The 18,344-nt window shown below is 34.4% G+C and overlaps 1 protein-coding gene across 1 annotated transcript; it reads left to right on the top strand.

Annotated features, from left to right (window-relative positions):
• Positions 1-14,114: 14,114 nt before the first annotated feature.
• LOC103940125 (probable carboxylesterase 15) lies at positions 14,115-18,039 on the top strand. The gene is made up of 2 exons (XM_009350204.3): positions 14,115-14,878; positions 17,524-18,039. The coding sequence occupies exons 1-2, from the start codon at positions 14,211-14,213 to the stop codon at positions 17,828-17,830; spliced, it is 975 nt and encodes a 324-aa protein (XP_009348479.2). The 5' UTR covers positions 14,115-14,210; the 3' UTR covers positions 17,831-18,039.
• The last annotated feature ends 305 nt before the right edge of the window (positions 18,040-18,344 follow it).

Genomic DNA, 18,344 nt, shown 5'->3' with positions numbered 1-18,344 from the left:
GAGTTATTAATGATCCGTATTGATAGTATATCACAACAACATATTGACAGTAAATTGACAATTAATATTTATTTATGTATTATTAATAAAGTGAGGATATGTTATCGATACACTGTCAACATAGGTCATGCACAATCCATACGCAAGCGAGGAAAAATGTGGCCGACCTATAATTTGGGCATTAAGTAATGTGATAGACACCATACGTAAAGCACACAAACAAAACGCAGGATTGCTCCTGCAAATTGGGGTACGGAGCCTAGCTTTAAACAATGGCGACCCTTGCTACTTTCACATCACGACAGCTTCAACCAACTAGGGAATATGTGTTGGGCACTCGGCACTGGCTTTTGGGTTATTTGTAACCATGGTATAATACGGATGAACGATGAGGTTATGCTTTATGGTTATGGTAATAATTATAAATTCATGTGTATGAGCGGATTTGTTATATCACATATCTATATTCTAGTATAGTACGATAGTGTAATACCATTCCAATATTGTACTATACAATAGTTTCTCATTGCTTAGACTTATTAGAAGCATAAGCATGCACGTATATACCATGCGTTGCTAACATAGTATTTGATTTAACACTAGTAATTGTACAATAGAATTCTCTACTTAGGGAGTTACTGATTTTCATACTCTTTTTTTTTCTTTACATATACTCCTTTCTGTTTTTTATTTTTTTTATTTTTTTCGACCTTTGAGTTGAATAAATTTAAAAGAAAATCAAGGTACATAAACGAAAAAAAGCTCACAAAGACAAAAATCACTTTCGAATCTTAGAAAAGTACTTAGATGCAGAGGCGGAATAACATGAAGGGCTGGGTAAGCTATAGCCCGATCAACCTAAGTTTTCAAGCAACTTAATTCGTCATCTTGGTTCCGCCACTAGATAGGTGGTTTTCTTAAAATCTCTAAAACAATGTTTTTATAATTGAGAAGTAGTATTAGGTTTAACTTTTTTGGTCAATCATTGTCAAATACATTTTTTTTTATTATATAAAAGTGTGTTTACGCCAAAAAGAAAATTACTTAGAATTTAGAATTGACGTAATTTTGATCATCATGAAAAAAGTTGAAGTTTTATTATAAAATTAATTGGTTATAATAATTTAATTTGTTATAAGCACATGTAACATCCCATATTTTTTTCGATGTGAAACAACACTCAATTCTCACATAAAACACAATACAATATAATAAGAAGAAATTTATGAACTCGTCACTCAATTCTCACACATAAAACACAATACAATATAATAAGAAGAAATTTATGAACTCCATAGTGAGGGTGGTATTTATTTTGAGAGCTGCTAGACCCACCCCAATATCATTTTTTCAAATCCACATTATAATCCCACCTACCATAAAAAGTCAAAAAATTGAAATGTTATTTTCCCACTCACTATTATTCCTAATAACTCTAAATGCTATTTCCATATCCATTATTATTCTTAGAAAATTGAAATGCTATTTCCCTATCCTCTGACGATAATCTATTAGCAAATGAATGATGCTTCAAATACTTTGTTGCTGTCGTGAGATTATGCACTCCAATAACTACTATCAATATTAATTTAAATCATCAGTTGCTAGCTTATATGCACTTTTTCATTCCAAAATTCTTTTTATCATTGCCATTTATGTATTTTTTGTGAATTCGACTTACATATTGCCCATTCCTTTCACAACCCAGTAGAAGTCTATGGCTCATGCTACCTTTTCGTGCCCAATTTATTACTATTATGTACTTTTTAAGATCCTTATCAATTATTTAACAAAGAAGAAAACTTATAATTAAAAATTTTATTAAAAAATGGATGAGAAGATAATACACTGAGGTAAGAAGAAGAATACTCTATCTTTGAGTCAAGTAATGCATGATGAAGATGCATCGCATCCGTCCGTGGCTACCACTTTTATCCTGATTCCCACTAATCCGTGGCTACCACCATCACCATCATGTATACCGATCATGCATGATGAAGATACATCAACTACATATCACAGCCGCCACCATCAGCATCATGCATGCATTAATTCCCCATTTTCCGTTTTCTTAATTATCTTTTACTTTTGCAATCACAACAGTCCATGTCAAAGAAGAAAGATTTAAGTTTTAACTCCAATTGATCAGCAACTTGCATTGCATGGTTGCGGTCAAAGTGATGCGTAATTTTTTTTCTACTTGTTGAGGGAAGACCAAAACCCTAATTTAATCATGCCATGTTAAACATTATTACACGTGGGCGGCAGTGGCAGAGTCACCCACAAGATTTAGGTGGGCTGTAGCTTAGGAAGGTTTTTTGTAAATTCATACTTTAATTGCTTATGTTAATGCATGTAGTTTAATTATATAGCTCACTCAATTTTAATACAAGTTAATATTTAATGTATACTCATGGATTTGAACCCCGTTGGCTCCCTAATCTAACAAATCTATCGTTTGACCAAAAAAAAAAAAAAGACTTTTTACCCTATGCAATCTATCCATTGTGCTTACTCAAAAAAAGAAAAATATTTTTTTAATCAACCATTAAACCCCTAGCTCCGCAATTTCCTTACTTTCCAGTGAGATTTTCCATTGAATGTCACATTTGGTCTGTTCTTAATCTCTTTATTTACTATTCTTGATCTAATTAGTAGGCTAATTATTATATGGTCCTTTAATTTGTCGATTAGATTACGATTTTGACAAAAGTTTATATTTGATCGTTGTTGTTTCATGTTGATTATTATATAATTTTATATAGGCAAAAAGAATGAACAAGCTAGCCAACCCAAGAAACAAATCCTAGCTCCGCCCTAGGTGGGCGGTAGGGAAAATACAGTGATTTGCAATTTTAAGTGTGGCTTAAATTTACCCAAAGTTCAGGTGCCTTATTTTTTTGGTTAATTTGGATTCTGTATAAACTATTGCTATCAACTTAACAGGTTGTCCATGTATATGGCTCAAGATAGAAGACTACCAGTTTTCTTTTTGATAGGGTGAAATCTCACCCACTCTTACACTGACTGGAGTAATAGATCATTTAATTATATAACTGTTAGTGCGAGTTAGGATCATATTTTGATTAGGAGTGGTTTGAATTTGAAAATGTTATCTTGTTTGGGTTAATTAATACTATTTTGAGGAGTAAAAGAATTGTTTAAGAGTATTCACATTTTGCGTTTGAAGTTTTGGGTTCGAATATTACTGCCTTCACTTATTTTAATCAACGATGGAAACGAATGAGCGTTCCATTATTTGGTTCATACTGTATTTAGTTGGAAGTGTTCATTTATCTTTTGCAAGTGAGCATTCAATTAATTGGGATTTTTAATACGACTAATTATACTCTTAGGTCTCATTTGGCAACTCGGACTTTACTGACTATTTTAATTGGATAGGATAATCTGCCATTGCATTGTATTGACTAAATTAGTTCGGCGTTTGGTGCAATAACATACTAATGACCGTATTATTTATAATGTGTTTGGTACTGTTCCAGATAAGAAATCGGATTAAAAATTTTGATGACTAATGACAAAAAGGGATTTTCTTTTATTTTTGACAAAAATTCACAACAACCAAATGCATCAAATTAAAAAATAAAATAAAAATAATCTTGTTTGTCATTTTTGAACTTTGATATTCCATTTTCTATTTGTCCTTTATTTAAACCAAATTATAAAAACAAAAAAAAAATAAAAAATAAAAAATCTTTTCTTCCCCAAATCTTCTCCACCACACCGCCCCCAGACACCCTCACTCCCTTCTCCTTACCAATTCAAGCAAATTTTCCCCCTCTATACATCTGAAATGAATCCCAAATTACCCAGAAATAAGGAAACTTAATTAATATTAGAAAACAAAAAAGGGGGAAAGGGAAATTGAGCTGCAAGAGTCTTCGACACAACCGAAGGGGAATTGAGTTGCAAGATGGATCTTAACGGCGATGTCATTCTTGCGAGCTTTGAGAGCGTAGGCGAAGAACTTAGGCAGTGGATCGGACTCAGAGCCTTAGACGCGTGAGGGCCAGGCCTCGGGGCTTTTGTAGCAGAGGAAGATGTGGCGGCCGTAGGCGTTGACGGGGCTGGCAAGAATGATGACGGCGAGAGGAGGTGTTGTGGAGAATGAAGTGCGAGAGAGACGGAAGGGAACCAGACTAATAATCCACTCATTTTGGAAGGGTTTATTATGCAGGTGTATAACTAACTAAATAAGCAGACTGACTAAATTAATTTGGCGACTATTTGATACGAGAGGACACCAAACAACCGGGTCTGTATTATTAGTCCTATCTAGTCCATTGTACGAGCCATCAAACGAGACCTTACATTGTTAATATATATACACACACACACATACACTCTTACCACTTATTTGTTTCACATTTTAAATGCCATTTTATGAAGGGTAATGCTAGGGAGACTAAATTTGCAAACTAAATGATGTGTCACCAATAGGATTGAGCATGTTAATTAACGCTTAAGTAATAAACCAATCATCAACTTTCATGTCATTTAATTTTCAAAATTTAGTCTCCCTAACTTACCTTTTTATGTAATAGCTACTAGCTAGGTGTACGTCCACAATAAGGAAAAGGATCCTCTTTGGATCCTGTCCTCCTAATCCACCAAATTAGGAAATCCGTGCCATTGAAAATTGATCTAACTGCTGAAGTTATTATAACTTTTAAAATGAGCCCCCATTTGTAGTCGTTGGATTAAATTTCAATAGCATGGATTTCTTGATTTTGTGGATTACGAGAAAGGGTTCTGGAGAGAATCCATTTCCTTAGGATAATTCTGAATTAACCTAAGTAACTTTCTCTCTTTCAACACATGTCACACACCTTGCCACCAAAACCAACATCCCAAATCCTTCAATACACCAAACCCATAAACCAGAATCAATCAGATGATTTCAGACTTGCAGACAATAAGAAGCTATTATGGTCCCAACCCATGGCAAAGACTTATCAAACCCAGCGATGGTGCTGCTTTCTTTCACACCCGACTACTCCGCCTCTCCAATCCCATCTTCCTCCCCTTCTCACAAACCCAGCACCACCGGCATCTTCATCTCTATCCTCCTTACTACTTGCGTCGCTCTCTCTACTGTGGCCGCCGTTCTTTCCAACACGCAAAAATCTTACCCCATTTACGACTCTTCGACACTCAAATCCAACCCGATTGTTCTGTTGGTTTCAATTCGAGTACCAATTAATGGCCTCGACGTAGATTTGGGTTGGGGTTTGATAGGTTTTTTTCTTCTTTTTTCAATGTTTTAATTAAATAAACTAGCATATGGGCACACAAGTGTGTGAGAAAATTTTTTTATTTTTGTTTTTGAAATAGAAGGAGAAAGGAAGAGAGTGATAGAGGATGTGGGAGTGGGAAGTGTTTTTTTATTTTTATTTTTCATTTTTTAAATTTTTTTAATTAGAGATATGATAGGATTACATGTAGGTGAGGTTTTAAAAAAAAACAACAAAATTTGGTTGTATGAAATTACATTTCTACCCCATATTTCTTATTCATGTTCTGTTTTAATAACAGAAATGTCACATGGCATTATTTGAGTAGTGGAGTTTGTTAATATTGTTAAAGGGACATTATTGTAATTGGGATATATAGTTATATAAGGGATTGTGTAGCTTGTATTTCATTAAGTTTGGTTGTATTCATTTCTCTCAAATTGCTCAATACATTCTTCTCTCCTTTCACTATTTCTCTGCAATTCCTAATTCCTCTATCTTTAAGTGTTAATATGGTATCATCGTTGCCATTTCCGATCCAGAAGATGTTTTCCGATGATTTGTTTGCCGCTTGAGTTGGAAGTTCGAAAGTCTAAAAAGTGGGTTGCTGGTTTGAAATTGTGCAGTTCGAAGATTTGGGCAAAGTTTGCGTGCTGAACCAGGTGAAATCGTTTTCGTTAATGATTCAATACTGTTTATGTTTCTTGAATAGGGTTTTGCTTGAAATTTTGGTGAGTATGAAGTAAAGGATTTGGGGTTTTTTTTGTTTCAATTCCTGATGTGTTGATATCAGAAAGTGTCATTCTTTATGTGTATATCTTGGAGTTTCATTCTCTAAGAGTTGAATTTCTTAGTTTAAAGATTACGATTTGTAGAGATGAAGACAAGAAGTGCCATTCTTTCTGTGAATCTTGGAGTATCAGTCTCTAAAGATTATGAATTCAGATTTCAAAAGGGGATTTTTGCTGAGATTTGTATCTTTCTTAGAGTATCAATCTTTGGGATTAGTGTATTCTGCTGTGATTTATGTTGAGTACTTATCAATGGCGTCCTCTTCATTTAAAATAGAGAATTTGTTGGGTACGTTGACTATAAAACTCAGGGATGACAATTTCACCAAATGGGTGTTTCAATTTCAATTTGTGCTAAAAGGGTATAAACTTTTTGGTCATTTTGGTGGTACGGTTGTGTGTCCATCAAGATATGTTGTAAGTCAAGAAAATGGGATCACGAAGGAAGTTTCTGCAGAATTTCTTGAATGGGAATCTACTTATTTAGCCCTTATCAATTTGTTACTTGCTAATTTAATAGATGAAGCGATGGAATATGTTCTTGGTTGTAAGACCGTTTTTGAAGCATGGACAAATCTTGTTGAAAGATATGCGTCTGTTTCAAAGTCCAGAATTAATCATTTAAAGATAGAATTGCATACAATGCAAAAAGGCACAGATAGTATTGATAAGCATTAGTTGAGATTGAAGAATATTAGGGATCAGTTGATTGCTGCAGAGGAAACAATTTTTGATAATGATATAATGATTGCTGGGTTAGCAAGGTTGCCTAAAAAGTATGTTGTTATTAAGACTGTTACCTTGGCTAGAAAGTCTTCGATTACTCTGAGAGAATTCCAGGCACAATTGCTTGGTACTGAAAAAGAAATTGAAGGGGAAATGAATATGTTGTCTCAAAATATGTTTGCTCTTTTAATGCAAGGTCCTAATTCTGGTCAGATTTCTGGTTCGAGTTTTCTTACATATGGTCAAGGATCTGGATCTTTACATGGGGCATCTTCTTCTAATTCTGGTTATATATCAGCTACTACAGAGGGTACAATCCTTCATCAACCTAGAATTCTTTTTCTAGCCCTCATGGTCAAGGAACTGCTTCTTTTGAGCCTCAGTCGTTTGGTTCAGGATTTCTTGACATTTATGGCTATGATTTTGTGGGGTGGTCTAACTCAGGACATCAGCAAAGGTTCAAATTTCAGAATTTTGGTTCCAGGTTTAACAATGGTAATCAATTCAAGCATCACAGCAACAATTACAGGAGTAATAACTTCAGAGGAAGGTGGTATACCTATGACATCAACAATTCTTATTCTACATGGTCTAAACAAGCACATAATGGAACTACTTCACGGGCAGGCAATATAGAAACAAGAACATATGTTGTTGTTGAATGTCAGATCTGTAATAAAAAAGGTCACACAGCTGTGAACTATTTTCACAGAAACACAAATAATCCTTCTGCTGGTTTTCTTGTGGAGTGTCAGATTTGTGGAAGAAGGGGGCATTCTGCACTAAACTGTTTTCATAGGGGGAATTATGCCTTTCAAGGTCAGCCACCACCATCATCTTTCTCTGCCATGCAAGCACAACAAACAACCCAAGTGCTACCTCAGGACTCTTGGATTGTAGACTCAGGTGCTTCTCACCATATGACTGCAAATGTCACTTCATTAAGTCAAGTTACTCATTTTCAAGGTTCTAAGAATATAACCATTGGTAATGGTTCTAGTTTAGCAATTCAAAATATTGGTTCTACTACTATTCAAACCAATAATCATTCACTTATTCTTACTAAAGTACTTCATGTTCCAAATATTGCCAGAAGTTTACTTTCCGTTAAACAATTATGTGCAGATAATAATAGATGGTTATATGCAATAAATGTGAATTTTTTGTGCATGACAAGAAGACAAGGGAGGTGGTGTATCATGGAAATAGTAAACCAGAAGAGTTATTTCAGATACCTGTTCTGCAGAAGACAAAAGGGTTACAGTCTATTGCAAGAGGTCCAGTTGCTTACTTGGGAAAAATGGTGAAATCCAGTATTTGGCACCAAAGATTGGGACATCCTGCTAATGATACCATGAGTGTTATGCAGAAAGAGTCTAGAGTTGTATACAAGTTAGATGATATATATACTATTTGTATTTCTTGTATTCAAGGAAAGATGTCTAGGTTACCTTTTCCTGTTAGAAATGACAGATGTTCATTTTGAGAAAGTTCATAGTGACATTTGTGGTGCAACACCTGTAAAATCCTTAGAAGGATACAGATACTATGTACTGTTTGTTGATGAATATACAAGATTTAGTTGGATATTTCCCATGTGCAATAAATCTGATGTATATGAAATCTTTGTCAAATTCTACACTTTGATTCAAACTCAGTTTGGGATGTCAATTAAAGGATTGCAAACAGATGGTGGGGGAGAATATACTCGCAAGAGATTTGCATCATTTTGGCTACAAAAGGTATTATGCAATTCATTTCATGTCCCTACACTCCTCAACAAAATGGCATATTTGAGAGGAAGCATAGACACATTGTGGATACTGCACTTACTTTATTACATGTTGCTGGTTTAAATATGGAGTTCTGGTACTTTGCATGTGCTCATGCAGTCTTTCTGTTAAACAAGATGCCATGTAAAATCTTGTCCTTTAGCTCTCCATACTTTCTTCTATATAAAAAGGTACTTGACTTACAATCCCTCAGAATTTTTGGGTCATCAGTATTCCCTTGGATAAAACCCTATAATACTAATAAGTTGCAGTTAAGATCAAAGATGTACATTTTTCTAGGCTATGCAATGGGGTATAAGAGAGTTATTTGTTATGATACATAGTCTAGGAAATGTATTACATCAAGACATGTTTTTGAAGAGTCATTTTTTCCTGCAAAATCAGGAATGTCTCAGATAAGGGATCAATTTGTGAGGAAACCATGTACTCCTACTTACTTCTGTGATTGTATCATTTCCGATCCGGATAAATCATACAAGTTCTACATCCGGGACTAATAATACAACTGCAACAAATCATTTTGTGTATGATACGTCAGAGGTTGAGATATCATCTTCCAATTCAGGCACACATGCTAGTAATACACCCCAGCTTCAGAGTTCTGGTTCTGCATCAACAGCAAAGCATGATTCCACTCTTTGAGCTTCTAGTGATACACCACTTAGACCTCATTTACTTCCTGTCCTCGATTCAGCACAACTTCAGGTAATATTACCTATCTCTGAAATGTCTTCTGGTATTGATATCTCTGTCTCACCTGTTCAACAACAAAGACATCATGGAATGCAAACTAAGCTACAAACAGGTGCAATTTCAACAAAGAATTATGCAACTTATCTAACTACTTTACCTGAATTGAGTTCACTACAATTATTTGATTCTAACTCAGTTGATTCTTGTCCAAGTGAATTCGCTGGTACAGTCTATAGGGGTTTTTCCTTTCTAGCTGATATAACAGAAGTTGAGGAACCTAAGACATTCAAAGTTGCATCTTCTAAAGTTGAATGGAAATTGGCTATGCAAGAAGAGTATGATGCATTGAAGACACAAGGGACATGAGTTTTGGTTCCACCTCCACCTAACAGAACTATTGTAGGGAGTAAATGGGTGTACAAAGTTAAGAAGCATCCTGATAGATCAGTGTCCAGATACAAGGCTAGGTTAATAGCCCAAGGTTTCACTCAGGAACAAGGTTTAGACTACTTTGAGACTTTCAGTCCGGTTGTGTGACACACTTCTGTAAGAATTGTCTTAGCTTTAGCTGTCTAATATGGATGGAATATGAGACAATTGGATGCTAAAAATGCATTTTTACATGGTGATCTTGAGGAAGAAGTCTAAATGAAGCAGCCTCTAGGGTTTGTGGATCCTACTTGTCCAGGTTATGCGTGCAAACTTATCAAATCTCTTTATGGCTTTAAGCAAGCAACAAGAGCTTGGAATTCAAAATTCACGAGTTACATGCCTTCTCTTGGTTTTAAAGTCTCTTTATGTAATACTAGCCTATTTGTTAAAGTGGATGATGAAGATATTATTCTTCTTCTACTATATGTAGATGATATCATGGTCACTGGTTCTAATCCCACAAAAGTTCAAGAAGTTATTAGTGATCTTGCAGGAGTATTTGATCTTAAAGATATGGGAAAATTATCATTCTTTCTAGGATTGCATATATAATACAAGGAAGATGGCTCTTTATTCATCAATCAATAGAAGTATGCAAGAGATCTATTGAAAAAGGCAGCTATGGAGACATGTAAACCAACCACCACACCATCAAAACCACATACATAATTGCTTGAACAACAAGGTACTGCCCTTTCAGTCTAACTGCTTACTCAGACTCAGATTGGGCAGTTGACAGTAACACTCGAAGATCAATAACTAGTTTTGTGATTTACATGGGAGATAATCCGATCTCATGGAAATCTAAAAAGCAGTCTACAATCTCACGAAGTTCTACAGAGGCCAAGTACAAGGCTTTAGCTTACTCTACAACAAATTTATGTTGGATTAGATCTCCTTTTAAAGACATGCATCAAGGGATTTCAACTCGTCCATTACTTCATTGTGACAACTTGAGTGCATTAGCTTTGAGCTCAAATCCTGTTTTTCATTCAAAAATCAAACATCTCGACACTGACTACCAGTTTGTTATAGAAAAGTTACAAATAGGAGATCTATTTGTTCAATATATATCCACTGAAGATCAAATTGCAGATGTCTTTACAAAAGGGCTACATAGTCTAATATTTTTGAAGCATTGCAGGCATCTTGGCCTTGCAGTTCCAGATTAACTTCAGACAACTCACTGATTCAAACTTCACTTGGATACTCCAAGCTTCGTTTGAGGGGGGAGTAATAACAGAAACGTCACATGGCATTATCTAAGTAGTGGAGTTTGTTAATATTGTTAGAGGGTTAAACTGGTAATTTCGTAGGATTTTGGTTGACAATAAGTGTTTTATTAATTAGTAAAGATTAGAATTGACGTAGATGTCCAACTCAGCTGCCACATAAGGTGGTAGTAGAAATATGGTAAAAATAATTGGTAAGCCTAGGATTACTCTTTTAATATAGTTATAAATACATGCTATGTAATATATCAATGTGCAAATACATGAAGTTTGATGGGGTTTGGCTTTATTTCCTAAGCCTAAAACATATTATAATCCCTACAAATTTATCAAACTCCTTAACTTTTAAATTCAAATCATAATTGACTACATATAAAGTTTTATAGACTACTTTAAAATTTAATTGATTGAATACCCTCATATTTCTCTGGAATTTATAAACTCCTTTAGAATCTCAATTGAATAGCCATATGGACTTCCATAGATTCATTTAAAATCTTGATGATAGGGTGGCTGAAGGTCAACTTTGATAAGGCTTTCGACGAGCGACATGATCAGGGTGAGATTGGAGTGGTGGTCCGAGATTCAAATGGCTCTTTTGTTGCAGCAATAACACTGAACGCTGAGGGGATCAAATCCCTGACGTCGGTAGAGTGCATGACTACTTATGAGGTTGCTGCCTTTGCGCAATTGTGGGTCGGTTCGCAGGTGGAACTAAAAGGAGACGTTTAAATGGTGGTTGCAGCTCTCCAACAAGATTCCACAACAAACATGGGTCAATTTGGACATGTTCTAGATGATACTCGTCTGATGTTGAAGAACTTTTCTTAGGGGGAAGGTCTCGTTTATCAATCTCGAGGCCAACAATGTTGCACATTGCTTTGCAAGATATAGCTTGATAGTAACTAATCATTTGATGTGGTTTGAATAACCGCCAGATTTTATCTTAGATTCTTTATTTGAGGATAGCAACTCCATCTTGTAATTTGGTGCAGGACGCTCTTTTTCCCTTAAACCGGGTTGAAATCCCCAACAAGGTTTTTATCGAGGCCCTTAAGAGTATCTCCAAATGAGACGTCAAATATTGAACACCAAATTTTAATTTGATGATCTACATGGTAGTTTGACATCATGGTAAAATTACGTCTCCAACCAATATGTCTAATATACTATTTTGTATTTTAATATATTAATTTTTCAAATCATAATAAGTGCTAAAAGAAATATAAATAGCTACACTTATGCCAAGCATTTAACGCAAGGCTAGTCCATAAGTTGAAAAAAAAAAAAAAAAAAAAACAACCAAAATAATTATTTGCCATATGAATTTTGAGGCAGCACTTTTGACACCTCCCACCAAGCCTTCAATCCACATCAACTTTTGGCTGATGGGTTGGAATGAAATGAGATGTCATTTTTCACCGTTACACATCATCGGTTGAAGATGCTCTAACATGCACCATATTCTTAGCATTGGACGCATTCCCTCATTATTAGTGAATATCGTACTTTTTTTTGAAAAAAAAAATCTTGATTAAATAACTATGAATTTTGTAAAACTCTTTTAAAACTATTTAAACTCCAAATTGAATACACAACATTTAGTGAACTTTATTATGTGTTAACTTGAGAGAAATCCTTCAAAATCTCAAGGGAGAGTGGATGATGAAATTCCTCCAAATCATCAAAATCCTATAAAATCAAATTCTTATTTAGCAGATGACGCTTTACTACAATGGCAGAAAGCAATCATGCCCATGCACCTTAGTGTAGGTTCGATTCCCACTGTTTCTTTCTTCCTAACAACTAATTAATTAACCCATTAACCCTAACATTCTACTAAAAATCATCATTTAATACACTTAAAAATTTTATAGGCTCCCTTAAAATCTTAATTGAATACAGCTAAATTTTATGAACTTTTATGAACTCCTTTGAAATTCTAATTGAATACCTCTTCCCTTTTAAGATACTTTTTTCTTTTTTTACCAAACAATATTATCTACACTAAGGGAAAGGGTGTGGCTAAGCCTCATAATAGGCTCACAATAATTTGGTTCAAATTTACCTTTACTTTTTAAGATAAATTTAAATGATCACAAATACTCTTGGATTTTAAACTTTTTTTATATTCTTCAAAATCCCAATTGAATACACTCCTAGAAAATACAACTTTTGTTTTAAATTAAATCTTTATTTAACACACTTAGACTTTTATAAACATTTAAAATTCTAATTAAATACAGCTGAATTTTTATGAGCTCCTTTGAAATTTTAATTGAATATCTCTTGTCATTTAAAATACATTTAAATCCTCATAAATACTCTTAGATTTTTAAACCTTTTTCAAAATTCTTCAAAATAAACTCCTAAAAAAATCTTTTTTTTAAATTTAAATCCTTATTTAATACATGTGAACCTTTTATAGACTCCTATAAAATCCTAATTGAATACCGCCAGATTTTATGACTTTTATGAGCTCCTTTAACATTCTAATTGAATATCTCTTGCTTTGAAGATACTCTGAAATCTTCTGTCACTTAGTACTACAGTCTAGTAGTATTCCTCTTCACTTGTAAGTGAGAAGTTTTAGGTTCGAATCTCGCTAAAGGCGAATTTGAATCATGTTATTGCTAGTCCATTGTGAGGCTAAGCCCACCCCATTCTCTTAGGGTAAATAATATCATTTCTAAAAAACACTCAAATCCTCATAAATACTCCAATATTTTTTAAACTCTTTTAAAATTCTTCAAAATCTCAATTGAATACATTTCTAAAAACACAACGTTTACTTTTTATTTTTTTATATATTACATTTTTTTAACATGAATATTACTGAATATATGGTGAATTGTATTAAAGGTATTTCCTAGTGGCCTGGTAAACAAATTTGATGAGTGGTAAGCCTAATATTGTTGAAACGTAAAACTAGGTAGGCCACTTTGAATGGACAAGTTTTTCAGTTCTTTAATTTGGATTGTAACAAGTTTTCTAATCTATGTGATGATAGTTGCAAGTTTCCAGGCAACTGGTAATTTTCAACCAACCAAGCCAACTTTTTTACAGCTACCCAATATGGTCCATTTTCAAAACAAAAGGATAAACCAATGGCCATGCATGCATATGATGTCCCCGTAAATTAATTTACCAAATAACCCACAAATTGCACATTATCCCCAGCACCACCCTCCCTCTCTGTCCTCTCTATACATACCCCCTTACCATGAGACATCTTTCCTCACACCCTCCATTCCCAAATAACCAAATCCCAAAAGAAAAAATATATATATGGGTTCCCTCCCTCAAATAGTAGAAGATTGCATGGGAGTTCTCCAAGTCTTTAGCGACGGTTCGATCAAACGCTGCTCCTTAACGGACATAAACGTCAACATTCCTGTCATTGACGACGGCTCCGTGGCCTTCAAAGACATAATTTTCGACACAAAACATAAACTTTCCCTCCGTTTATACAAACCCAAATCAGCAAACCTCAATTCCAAGCTCCCCGTGGTCTTCTACTTCCACGGTGGCGGCTTCTGCGTTGGCTCGCACGTGTGGCCAAATTGCCACAACTGCTGCATCCGCCTATCTTCCGGGCTCCAGGCACTTGTCGTGGCCCCGGGCTACAGGCTCGCTCCAGAGCATAAGCTTCCGGCTGCGATTGATGATGCAGTGAGTGCAGTGGAGTGGCTGCAAAAGGAGGCATTGGGTGAGAGCACGAATGATGCATGGATTGGTGGTACGGCTGACTTGAATCGGGTTTTTGTATTGGGTGACTCTTCAGGTGGGAATATGGCCCACCACCTGGCGGTTCGGCTTGGGATGGGGTCTGTCAAGGCGGCTCCGGTTAGGGTACGGGGGTATGTGCTCCTAGCGCCATTTTTTGGTGGGGTGGAGAGGACAAAGTCAGAGGAAGGTCCTTGTGAGGCATTGCTAACTTTGGAAATACTTGACAGGTATTAATTCAGAACTTTTTTAGTCTTGTCCTTTCCTAGTTTGCACATTAATGCCCTCTTCATTATCTTTTTTTTCTTCTTTTTGAGGAAAATTAATGCTCTCTTATCTTACAACATGGTATTTGAAAATCCTCGCGTTCAATCTGAATCATAAATTCAAGGAACATGATATAACATATATTGCTATATATATATATATATATATATATATATATATATATATATATATATAAAGTGAAAATCTCACAACTTAGCATATTAAGTTGTTTGATCGGATAAAAACCCATATTTGGATCTACTTCTACACCTTAATGCTCAAAAGAAGTCACAACTAATAAAGTGCCCAAAAATTGGCACACTATCCAATTACTTAATTCGGATTCTTCGGATGTGTGTACATGTATCTTCTGCTTAGAAAAGTTGCACAAATTCTAAGTCAACTCCATGCACGAGACGAAATTCCATAAATTAATGTATTTTCTTTCACTTGGTGTCAACTTTTTTGTTTTCGTTCTTCAATGGGGGATCAGTTAGGGTCAACTTGTTTGTATAAAAACCCAAAACTCGTATATACCATTTATCTCTTTTACGAGAAGTTTTTATGTGACCACAAAATTTGTGATCATTGTCACTTCCTGTTATTGTTTAGTGGTATTTCTCTTTATTTGTAAGTGAGAGGTCTTGACTTCGATTCTCGCCAAATGTGAATTTAAAGCACATTATTATGGCTCGCCCATTATAAGGTTTAGCCCATTCATTACTCCCTTAATATAGAAAATATCGTTTGTTAGAAGGAAAAAAATTGTAATCATTTAAATGTTATATATCTTGACCATAAAAGATGTCGGCACATGTGAATTGCATCGTAATTACTTGTCCCTTCAAAATATGGTCTAAAATTAGAAGATCTTCTAGATAATTATAGGTGATGACTACTAGAAGACACCTACATAGGGTAGAAGTAGAAGATGCCTCCAAATCCCACTAAAGTTGATGATGTGAAACTCATTTCTTCCTTACGTGTGTCATTACTTGAACTTGAACGAGTCATCTTTTAAAATTGGAGGTGTCCTTATCCAAATAATATCTCAAATAATAATTTAAGCTTAATTAGCTTGTGTTTTACCAACATGGGCAATTCAAAATACTACTAATAAAAATGATCATAACTTAATTAGATTTAAACACGTAATGTTTATTGACTAATAATGACGGATGGCACAATCTTATTAGGTTGTTATTAGGTTGCTTATCCATTAAGCTAGCTGTTACTATATATTGTAGGATCCCTTTCCTTTTCTAAGTAACTCAGACAATAATATCAAAGCTTCATTTTCTTCAACCTTTCAACTTCTCTCGGCTCTTATTTCATTCGGGCTCTTATTTCATTCTTTGATCCTTTGATTCTGTTGCTCTAATGATGAACTGTTATGAATGTTTAGTGATAAAGAATATCAGTTGGTATTTTTAAACAGAGAAAATTCGCACTTGGGGCTTTCTTACAGTCATGGGTAGAGAAACAACAATAAATAATAAGAAAAACTAATGAAAATGGATTGAAAACTTTGAGTTTTAATGATAAAGACAAAATAAAGGGTAAAGTGAATAGTACTAGGATTGATTTTTTAGTGTAAAAATATGGTTTTTCGTTAAAGTGAACAGTATCATGGATTTTTCGTTAACACTCCCATAATAATAGTTAGTCGGTGACCGCTTTGATAGCTTTAAAAAATTTGGATATAAAAAATGGGAGCTATTATTGACGAGAAAGTAGTCATGATGCACTTATTTGAGAGAGGATCCTCACCGGATCCTATTTGTGAGGATCACAGTAATACTCCAATCACATCCGTTCATTATATATCGTGCGGTCAGTTTTTGTCAGGTACTATTTATATTCAATTTTAAATAATAAAAATTACAATGATTTCTGACCGCATGATGTACGATAAACAGATGTGATCATTTGGCTAATAAGAAAACAAAAAAGGGAAAAGCATGATGATTGTTTTGGAGTATATGTTCATAACAATTAGCGAAAAAATCTCTTATTTTGTTTCTCAACGGAAAAAGGAGAGGGGTTCAAACTTAGTACCTTTTTTAATACTAGAAAAAAAAATACTGTGGTTTTGACAATTATTCAAGATACTTTGATTTGATTTGTGTGGTATGAACATATGCAACGTTGTTACTTACCAAGCATGAATAATGATCAAACTTTGAGTTTCTTTCCAAACGTGTAAGATAGTGCTTAATCCAATATAAGTATGACCTTTCAAATGATTAAGATAGTGCCATATCCATTTATCTATTTTTATAATCAAACCACATTCCTTGTCATCCTCCCTTAACCAATAACAAATGCATACTTATTGGTTCTAATATCGTACATGTATTTGACTCTCAATACATAGAAATAAATTTACGAGAGCCGCCTTTAGGACATTTTTTAATGATCATTTCTCTTTTTTGGTTTAACAATATTCCTTTAAGTATTATTCTCACGTCAATATTTGATATGTATCAAGGATCCCTGGCCGATTTAAAGAAATTGGTTTGATATCTGTGTTAACTGTCTTCTATAATTTGTTTTATTCAACAATTATCTTCCATAAAATTAATTTAATGGTTAATATTCCATGCAGATTTTGGAGGCTTTCAATGCCAGCAGAAGAAACCAGAGACAATCCAATGGTCAACCCGTTTGGACCGAACAGTCCAAACCTTGAGAAGGTGGCCCTTGATCCCATTTTGGTTGTCGTGGGTGGCAATGAATTGTTGAAAGATAGGGTGGAGAGTTACTGGAAAAAGTTAAAAGATTTGGGAAAGAAAATTGAGTATGTCGAATTTGAAGGACAGGAACATGGCTTTTTAACGAATGATCCATACTCAGAAGTCTCGAATGAAGCTTTGCAAGTTATTAAAAGATTTATGACTGAAACCTGCAACTGAATAAGGAATTAATCACCATGCATGTGATATATTGTTGGATCAGTTTCCAGCTATAGCTCTTTAATTTATTCTGAAGTGTTTGAGCTTGTATGTTTATAGACAAGAATTTGAAGTTAGCACCTTGCTTTTTTAATTTTTTCCTTCTGAATCTGATCAAGCTATTAGTATATATTAATGATGAAAAGTTATATTTATGGTTATTACTATAATATTGGGGAGTTGTATCAAAATATTATGTATGTATGCATGCACGTATGTATGATGTATGTATGTATAATGTTGTAGGAGTACATTGAGGAAGAAAGGGTGTGATAATCATCTCACAAATTTTATCATTTTAAATATGTAATTATTATTTTTCAGAAATTTGACGGTAGGAGGGAGCTTTATTTAAGGTTTGAAAAAGACACAACTTAGTATTACTATTTAATAATATTACTCTCTATTTTGTAAGTGTGAGCATTATGTTCGACTTTTTAAATTGCAAGTTAAATATCAATTTATTATGGCTAGA

Source organism: the organism of the source record quoted next, unplaced genomic scaffold, assembly GCF_019419815.1.
Source record: "Pyrus x bretschneideri cultivar Hongxiangsu unplaced genomic scaffold, Pyrus_bretschneideri_v1 Contig9, whole genome shotgun sequence".
NCBI lineage: Eukaryota > Viridiplantae > Streptophyta > Magnoliopsida > Rosales > Rosaceae > Pyrus > Pyrus x bretschneideri.
Note: the sequence above shows the minus strand (reverse complement) of the source record. Positions and strands in the feature narration are given on the sequence as shown.

What these genes read in the sequence shown, in the direction of transcription:
- LOC103940125 (XM_009350204.3), top strand. Translation starts at nt 14,211, where the DNA reads ATGGGTTCCCTCCCTCAAATAGTAGAAGATTGCATGGGAGTTCTCCAA. An exon ending in ACTTTGGAAATACTTGACAG is followed by an intron (nt 14,879 to 17,523) that starts GTATTAATTCAG and finishes TATTCCATGCAG; the next exon opens with ATTTTGGAGGCTTTCAATGC.